The sequence below is a fragment of the Rosa rugosa genome, chromosome 3 (genome assembly GCF_958449725.1).
Source record: "Rosa rugosa chromosome 3, drRosRugo1.1, whole genome shotgun sequence".
NCBI classification, from domain to species: Eukaryota; Viridiplantae; Streptophyta; class Magnoliopsida; order Rosales; family Rosaceae; genus Rosa; species Rosa rugosa.
The window spans coordinates 54,287,623-54,297,110 of record NC_084822.1 but is presented as its reverse complement, the minus strand read 5'-3'; the positions used below and the strand labels follow the sequence as shown (position 1 = coordinate 54,297,110).

Sequence of the window (9,488 nt, the reverse complement as noted above, 5' to 3'; positions counted from 1 at the left end):
AGTACCAAAGGGGGATCCCCGCTATGTCTTCGTATTGATTGTACAATGAGTGGGTCTAGTTTCTATGTACCGCTGTGGGTACTACCACTATCTTCTTGTCTGTTAATGGCAGCGGAAGGGTATGTAATGACCTATTCTGGCTTTCGATGAATATATTTTCGCCTACTGGCTCCATTCTCAAAAAAAAAAAAAACCTTGTTTTATTTTGATATAATTTTTACATCTATCAATTGTAATCTTTATTATTTTGAATAGAATTTTTGTCCTTACTCAATAAAAAAAAATATTGAAAATTTGATATATATTACAAATTCAAATAAACCTCCCAAGTTAAGATAACGACAAAGCTATCGAAAAATTCTCTCTAGCCCTAAAACTCTCTCTCTCTCGAGTTCCATCCCTGTTCGGCGGCGAGCCCTTGCGCCGTTGTCGGACGGGCTTTAGTTGACTCTGTGTGGGTCGTGGTGGCAGTTGGTGCAATGAGGGAGGAGGAGATCACGACAGTTTTCAGGCTTGGTTTAGCTATCCAATGGCTTCAGCAGCAGACTAGTTTGGCGTCGCGGGATCGGAGGGCTGGCTGTGACATGCTCGTGGTGACGTGCGGTCGTACCAATCGAAGGTTGGCCAGTGGTGGCGTGTTCTTAGAGGCAGGGCATTGTGCCAATCGATTCAATCCGTTCTGGGTTGGAATTTTCGGATCCGATCTGGGATTGGGTTTGTTTGTTTGGGGTGGCGCGCATTCATGGCTCGTCGGGAATGGCAATAGGTTCAAGGCGGCGGTCCGGCGATTGCGGTGGGGCGGTGTAGGAAGTCGTCTGGCAACGGAGGCTGTGGCAGGCTTGGCTGGATTCCCATGGTCGTCCTCTCTCCTGGGTCAAGGATCGGGCTTGGGCCTTTTTTTGGGTCAGGCCTGGACTATTTGGGTTTTTTTTGTTTTCAGTCTTTTTAGGGTTTAGAGTTGGGTTTTATTTTTTGTTTTTGTTTTGTTGGTAATAAGGCACAACCAAGGTTTGGTTTGTGGTATTAGCTGTTGTTTCCAGTTGTGTTAGGTTTTAGTTGTCGGGTCGAGTGTACTACAAGATGTGCCAGAGACAATCTTCGCTTCGGCCTTCTAGTGGGTCCTTCCTATCTGGTTTTGGGTCAGCGAAAAAGTCTGGTAGTGCCATAGACGAGCATTATTGGCCTTCTAGTGGGTAGTTCCTGTCTGGTTGGGTCAGCGGTGACGGAGAGTTGGGGCAATTGTGGGTTGATGGTGTTGACAATTTGGTGGTGACGGTGTTGGGTTTATTTTAGTTCCAGGTCCGAATGTCCGGAAATTCTGTTGGTCGGGTTTAGGTCACAACGAGTGTTGACTTGGTCGATCAAACGCTAGTCAGGAGGACTCTGGTTGGTGAGTTAGTGTTGACACCAGTGCGTTGTCCAGCTTAGAGTTCTTATTGGCTGGACAAGAGGTGAGATGTCAAAGATTCACTGCTCCTGCGCTTGTTGTCTTTGCCATACAGTTGTAGTGCAAGTTTAGAGTCAGTCATTGTAGAGTTCCAGTGTGAAGTCTATTGGCCATTTCTGTATAAGAGATGTCGCCTAAAACTCGTTGTAAGCAGTTCATTATTAATGAAGTTCTTATTTGATAAAAAAAAAACAAAATAAACCTCCCAAGTTTATGGCAATTAACAGCTACTGTTACAAAACTGATCATAATAAGCACTGAGCATCTTATAGTAGTAAATAGTAATTATATCCCAATAACTTAGGGATTTGGTCGATAACTACAGCAATTCGTATTTGTTTCTTCACCTTCCCACGTCTCACTTATTTGTTTTCCTTCTACAATTCTATAACGTACTTTTCCTTCAACAATTCTATAACGCACCCCAACATTTCGCATTACCATAAAAACCTCTCTGGAGCTTATAAAACCCCTACTTTTGATCACAGTACCCATCCTCTCTCTCTTCTCTCTGGTTTTCTCGATCTGTCTTCTTTGATTCCTCTGCGTCAGTCTCTGTCAAGGAGGCCGATACAATGATAGCGATAGTGACCGATCATTATTCGTCAACATCAGCCTTCTCTTTGTATAAAAAAGCTCGGCTCACTCATTCAATGTACAATTAACCTCACCGCTATAATTTAACCACTGCTATTCATTGTAATGCATGTATTTTATGTGTTCAAAATTTTTGACTACGATACATAAATGTGAAGAAAGAGTACCGTGTCACTTGGATGCCTGGTGGAGGAAGATGAAAGCGGCCACCAGCACCACCGGAAATATGAGCAGAACAGGATAGGAAGGCGGGTGCAGAGGACCCATAACCAATGACAGGAAGAGGATGAAAGCAGCCACCACCACAGCCAGCAATATCGCAATCATGCTGCAATCACTCTGCTTCTCCATCCTTACAACTTCAAACTTCAAACAATGAATGTGTGTTTCCAGAGTTGACTTTGAATCAAAGCTTCTGAGGAAGGAATCAAGAAAATATCTTACATCTATAGGGAGATATCAAAGATGTTGTAATCTTTCTCATATAGGACGTTGTTTTCAGTGGTTGAGCCATACATGAATTCCTTGTAGAGCCACTCATCTCTTTGTATAAAAACATGCATGGTTGCCCAACTTTAGGAAATCCAAGGTACAACCTCACCGATTTAACTCAAGGACTAGTTGGAAATAGTATATGTCATGAAAATTTCCAACTATGAAATTATAAATAAGCAGGAGTTGAGTTCGATCCTTTTATCTGGTGAAAGAAAGGTAGTCGATCTCCACATGCCTATTTAGATTGCTTCCTGGGTTTCTAAATTATTTCAATCTTAAGGAATTTTCGTACGTATTTTGGTGTAGGCCTTGCAAGGCTCTGACTCCTCATCTTGTGAGACTTTATGATACCCTTAGAAATGAAGGCAAAGATCTTGAGATTATTTTTGTCTCCTTCGATCGCGATGAGGACAAATTCAATGCGCACTTCAAGTGCATGCCATGGCTGGCAGTCCCATTCGATGTAAACCTGCATAAAAGATTGAGTAACATATACCATGTTGATCGAATCCCATCACTCGTTCCGTTCAGTTCAGATGGGATATCAATTGAGGAAGATTTGATTGGACTTATTGAAGACTATGGTGCTGAGGCATTTCCTTTAACTAGGAAGAGAAGAGAGGAATTAAGGGCAATAGATGATGCAAAGCGTGATGGTGGAAAACTTGAAGAGCTTCTGGCACATCAAGGAAGAAACTATCTCATGTCTAGGGATGGTAGAGAGGTATATATAGTTATATACGTAGTTTACTGCTTATTTCAAATGTTTCTGATGGCTTACTTGGGCCAAAAGAACTGACACATGTTTTAATTTTGACCATTTCGCAGATATCAGTATCCGAACTTGTTGGCAAGACCGCAAGACCATAGGCCTTTACTTTGGTGCACACTGGAGTCCTCCTTGCCGTGCTTTCACTTCCAAGCTCATAGAAGCGTACAGTGAGCTTCTGACATCCAACGATGAATTCTTTGAAATCATTTTCGTCTCCACAGATCGAGACCTCAAAGAATTCGAACTAAACATATGCACCATGCCATGGCCTGCCATCCCCTACCGTGATAAAACAAGACAAGACCTTTGCCGAATCTTTAACATTAAAGAGATTCCGGCTTTGGTTTTAATTGGACCAGATGGGAAGGCTGTTAGCACAAAGGGGAGGGCTTTGATCTCTTTGCATGGCGCAAAAGCTTTCCCATTTACAGAGTTGAGGATCAAAGAGGTCGAAGCAGCCTTGGGAAAAGAAGGAGAGGCATTGCCTCCTCAAGCGAAGGATATAAAGCGTGAGCATATGTATGTGATTTTTGCAGGAAGCAAGCGAGGTTCTGGGCATTTTCGTCTGATGTTTGTTACTATGACCTTCATCCAACGTGCGTAGATAAGTCGTTTTAAGAAGCTTATGAACTATGATATGAAGTGCAAGAATCAAGGTTGGTTCTGGGATTTTTTGTGCGATCTGTGTCACTATGATCTTGATCCAACTTGTGTAGGAAAGTCATCTCGATCAAGGAGTTTGTCACTTATGGGAAGTGTAAATTCATTTTTTTTTTTGAAGGGGTGGGAAGTGTAAATTCATTGAATAATGAAAGATTGGCTACTCTGAAATTGTTTGCATTTATGCAATACTGATATTAACCGGAAGTTCAGATATTTCGGATTATCAAGTAATTACGGGAAAACAATAAAATTAGTTAGGGACAGGTCAAAGACCAAATGTATCCGCTAATGATGGCGAGTCTCTCATTCAATATACCCAATTGAAGAAAGGTAATGGTGGGAGATATTTATGGATTGACCAGTGAAAAAATCAAACCTAGCTAATTTGTTATTCCAAGTACTTTGATGTTCTTGCAAAGAAGTTAACAAGATAGAATCAGAAACATTAAAGAAAAGTACACAGATACAATGATCAGAAACAGCCTCCTTCTTTGTCTCTTGGGACTCCACTGCAGAAGAGAGACACAGGAGAGCTTATTATACAAACACAATCCATTATCAAATTTGTGATTCCAATTTCTAAAGGTTACCTGGTTTCCCTTGGGATTTTTCTTTGTTTTTTGTTTCTTTGATTTCGAGGAAGAGAAAGAGTGAGAGAGGAAAATGTGGCTGCCTAATAATAAACAGGAAAAGAGGGATGGAGCAGGGACTGCATTGATAGCAGTGGCAATAGACAAAGACAAGAACAGCCAAACTTCACTGAAATGGGCAATAGACCATCTTGCTCAGAAAGGCCAAACTATTCTTCTCCTCCATGTCAAGATCAAACCCTCGTTTTCTCAATCACCTAATCTTTCAAACTCCAACACAAGTAGGTGGAAAGTTATTCCCAATGCTTGATTGTTCCTCATTATTAATCTTCCTTTCTTGTACACCAAGAAAATGAAATCATAGGTTCCTAACAACATATATTGATTTTTGATTATTGGGTGCAGGAAGTAACCCAAATTGGGACCAGCATTTGGTATGCAAAGACCCTGATCCCCAGACCAGGGAATTGTTCCTTCCTTTTCGCGTTTTCTGCACAAGAAAAAATGTGAGTCTCATGAACTTTATATTGCTTGTCTGTTACATTCAGAAAGGTAAATAGGGTCACAAGATCACATATGGCTGATCATATTATTTGTACATCAGATACAATGCAAAGACATCGTACTAGAAGACTCGGATGTAGCTAAAGCATTGATCGAATATACTACCCAAAGTGCAATCGAGCATTTGGTTGTTGGTGCCTCATCAAAAAGCGGTTTTCTTAGGTACATACATTATGTTTTTCTGAAGCCTTGAGCAAACCAATGGTCCTATAAATAAAAATGCTGAACTTGAAAGTTAACAGGTGCTGCAAGGGTTGATAAGTATACAACTATGAAAAGGCCTTGAAATTCCACAGAACATATGCTTAACTACTTCAAAAAATTGTGCAGATTCAAACAATCAGATATTCCGGGCACTGTAATGAAATTGGCTCCAGATTTTTGTAATGTATATATCATATCGAAAGGAAAACCTCATTCCTCGAGAGCTGCCACGCGTCCAGCTCCAGCCATCTCACCTTTACGGAACCAAGTTCGTAACCAAATCAACACCACAAAATCAGAGCCATATGTCTACCCTCCTAATAATATGAAAGGTAAGTAGACTTGTATCTTACGTACTGAGAGTACCTTATACATATTCAACACAATGCTCTCTCACTAATTGTTCGTGCCGCGCGCCATGTATTGCTCACTAAAACCTATATGTTGGATCATATACCAGCACCAGAAAAGCCACCGGAAAAACTACACCATTCACATGATGAATCAGACTTATTCAGGTCAGATCACACAAGTTTGTGAAATACTCGGATAAGAAAGAAACATGTGTAAAAAGTGAAAACTAACATATGGTAATCATGGTATGGAAAGCAGGTCACCATTCACTAGGAAAGGTCCAAATGGGAAGTCATATCCGGAGCTCCCTATGATGGATTCTGACATATCTTATGTTAGCTCTGGAAGGCCCAGCATTGACCGCATCTTCCCTACATTCTATGACACCTTTGATTCAGGAAAAGCCACCCCGCCACGAATGTCAAACAGCACAGAAATAGACATGAACCACAGCTTTGAATCCATGAACTACTATGGAAGGAGGTCTGTGGATATCAGCAGCTCACCTCCTACATTCTCCTCAATCTCTCAGGAAAGTGATAGACTATCGTCTGCTTCACAGCCAATGATGGTAAGTGTATCTTGTCAAATTTCAGTAACATTACTTATGCTTGTTTGTGTGAAAACACCCAGCATCCAAATATTATGTTACAATAGAGATGGTTTTACTAATCAAAATTACAGGAAGATGTGGAGGCTGAAATGAGGAGGCTAAAGCTCGAGCTCAAGCAAACTATGGAAATGTATAGTACTGCCTGTAAAGAGGCACTCACGGCAAAGCAAAAGGTACAAGAAGCCTTACACTCTTCATCATTTCAAGCAAGAAGCTCTTATTATAACAAGAGATATAAATATGTACAGGCAGTAGAACTCCAGCGCTGGAAATTAGAAGAAGAAAGAAGATTGGAAGAGGCACGGTTAGCTGAGGAAGCTGCAATGGCTATTGTGGAAAAGGAAAGAGCCAAGTCCAAAGCAGCCATGGAGGCAGCTGAAGCAGCTAGGAGAATTGCACAACTGGAAGCGCAGAAGAGAATCAATGCAGAAATGAAAGCAATCAGAGAAGCAGATGAGAAGAAAAAGGCAATCAGTGCTTTACAACAGTCGGATGTCAGGTATAGGAGGTATTCAATCGAGGAAATTGAGGCTGCCACAGAGTTCTTTGCAGAATCTCGCAAGATTGGTGAAGGAGGCTATGGTCCTGTATATCGGTGTAATCTAGATCATACACCTGTGGCAATTAAAGTTCTACGCCCTGATGCAGCTCAAGGAAGATCACAGTTTAACCAAGAGGTAATGTTTGAATTCTTACATATACATATGCTATGTTGTGTTGTGTTGCCAGATTGTGAACTTGGACCACGCATATTGACAGTCTGGTAACATAACGTGTCAGCAAGATAAACTTTCCTCGTATACATGCATCAATAATAGTGATAGAATTGTACATACATTTCTATATTTTCTACATCAGGTTGAAGTACTTAGCTGTATAAGGCATCCTAATATGGTTCTGCTCCTTGGGGCCTGCCCTGAGTATGGATGTTTGGTTTACGAGTACATGGCAAATGGGAGCTTGGAAGACCGCCTCCTGCGAAGAGGAAACAGTCCACCTCTCTCTTGGCAGCTTAGGTTTAGAATTGCAGCTGAAATCGGCACAGGCTTGTTGTTCCTCCACCAAGCCAAACCAGAACCACTTGTGCACCGTGACTTGAAACCTGCCAACATCTTGCTTGACAGGAACTATGTTAGCAAGATCAGCGACGTTGGCTTGGCCAGGCTGGTGCCCCCATCAGTGGCTGACAATGTGACACAGTATCGAATGACATCAACAGCCGGAACATTCTGCTACATTGATCCTGAGTACCAGCAGACAGGCATGCTCGGCGTGAAGTCTGATGTGTACTCTCTTGGAATAATGTTTTTGCAAATGATCACAGCCAAGCCAGCAATGGGACTGACTCATCATGTCGAAAGGTCTATTGAGAAGGGGACTTTCGCTTCAATGCTGGATCCAGCCGTGCAAGATTGGCCTGTCGAAGAAACCATGAACTTTGCCAAGCTGGCTCTCCAATGTGCAGAGTTAAGGCGAAAAGACAGACCGGACCTTGGCAAGGTGATCCTGCCAGAACTCAACAGATTGAGAATGATTGCTGAAGAGACTATGCATCCCACACTGATGGGTGATGACGGTGGCTTTTCACCCCAGCACAGCCAAGTTTCACTGCAGCTAGTAAGTACAAGTACATATATAAGTCATAACCATCAAACCCTACTAGTTCATAATGCTTAGTGCTAACCCAAGAAATCATCAAATGCTGAATGAAATGTTGTTTGATTGATTTTGCAGGATGGAATGAGTGGACCAGGCTCGAGATCTGTCGAGGGCTAAGATCAAACACCTATAAATCAATCAAGTGCTCTCTAACATGTCGAATATTTGAACTGTTATAAGCAAACGTGTAACAGACCAACAGGACTGCTTACTTAAAGCAGATCGAACACAAAAAATGTAAAGATTTTGTAGAAAATTTTGATGTTCCATCGTCCTGTAGCAAATGTAGTAAACAGTAAATGATAAGCTCATGAAATTTAATGTCCGCCATTTTTTCTCTTGTAGAAACGACAATTTATTTTCCCATCTCACGGTATCTTAAATTAGCCGATCGCGTATCAATTCCTTGTATAAAATTAATACAGCACAACAAAAACCTTGTCTTCAAAGATGGTCTTGTTGAAGGAAATCGACTTTTGTGTGCCTTATCAAACTAGGATTAGTTATATGATTGTAATAGGAGAGAAGGTTCCAGAATTCCTAGACCTATTCGGAATAGTTTTCCTTGTATCATTAGAATATGTACTTTGTAATCCCTATATATAGAGCTCCTATTAATAGTGGAACACACAATAGTGGAACACACAATTCTCTCATCAATCTCTCTCGAATCCTTTATTCTTAAACACGTTATCAGCACGAGCTCTAACCCTGAAATCAGAAGCCAAAAATTTTCTGCAAAGCATCCTGCTGCGCAACACAAAACCCTAGGTACTCGTGCACCACCTCCATCTCCGCAAGTCCTCCTCCTACGCACCCGTGTGCCACCATCTTCGAGTTCAAGATCAAGATTAAGAAGAAGAACAAGAACAAGAAAAGAAATCCAAGTAAGTATCTAAGATTAAAGTTCCTGCTTTCTGTCTTTAATTCTTCTTCTTTTTCTCGGGGACTTGCAACCTCCCTTCTTCTACATCCCACATTTCTGTAACGTGGGTTCGATTATATAAAAGCGGAATTGTGGGGATTCACGCTATACGAACTAAGAGTGTTCATAGACTTCGGACTAAGAGCGTCCGTAAGCATCGAAATATTATGAACTAAGAGCGTTCGTGAGCAACAAAACTTGACCATACAAACGTCAATCCAAATCCAAAATTTGGAAACTATCAACAAAGACATTGGTTATAGCTCTTTTTCACTAGGACAATAGTTGAGATAAGTGGTACTTAAGCGAGCTTTGCTCCACCGACATCTCTTCTTATTTTCCTGGTTATGCTCAATTGGAGTTACCAAAAAGGATTGAGTAACAACCATTAAGTCAAATATTGATTATCATTATTTTGGATTAGAAACTTTTGACGTAATCATTGGTTTTCATTGAAATAAAGTGTCGATTTTGATTCGAACTTTATTCATTCAAGTATGTTTCCCGGAGAGTTAGAATGCCTAATGGATAGTGCTACTAGCTAGGCACACCATACTTTGAAATAGGCAGTTATTTCTTCAGATGACGCCTACTCGATCTTCAGT

The 9,488-nt window shown here is 41.1% G+C and overlaps 2 protein-coding genes and 1 pseudogene across 2 annotated transcripts; 2 read left to right on the top strand and 1 right to left on the bottom strand.

The window, feature by feature from the left end:
- Positions 1–1,655: 1,655 nt before the first annotated feature.
- LOC133740044 (uncharacterized) lies at positions 1,656–2,877 on the bottom strand. Its single transcript, XM_062167874.1, has one exon. The coding sequence runs from the start codon at positions 2,393–2,395 to the stop codon at positions 2,216–2,218; it is 180 nt and encodes a 59-aa protein (XP_062023858.1). The 5' UTR covers positions 2,396–2,877; the 3' UTR covers positions 1,656–2,215.
- On the top strand, positions 2,602–4,119 carry LOC133737953 (probable nucleoredoxin 3; annotated as a pseudogene).
- A 258-nt stretch (positions 4,120–4,377) lies between these two features.
- On the top strand, positions 4,378–8,288 carry LOC133735435 (U-box domain-containing protein 35). The gene is made up of 10 exons (XM_062162840.1): positions 4,378–4,845; positions 4,970–5,070; positions 5,169–5,290; positions 5,459–5,664; positions 5,793–5,850; positions 5,945–6,257; positions 6,371–6,472; positions 6,548–6,976; positions 7,158–7,916; positions 8,034–8,288. The coding sequence occupies exons 1-10, from the start codon at positions 4,638–4,640 to the stop codon at positions 8,073–8,075; spliced, it is 2,340 nt and encodes a 779-aa protein (XP_062018824.1). The 5' UTR covers positions 4,378–4,637; the 3' UTR covers positions 8,076–8,288.
- Positions 8,289–9,488: the final 1,200 nt, after the last annotated feature.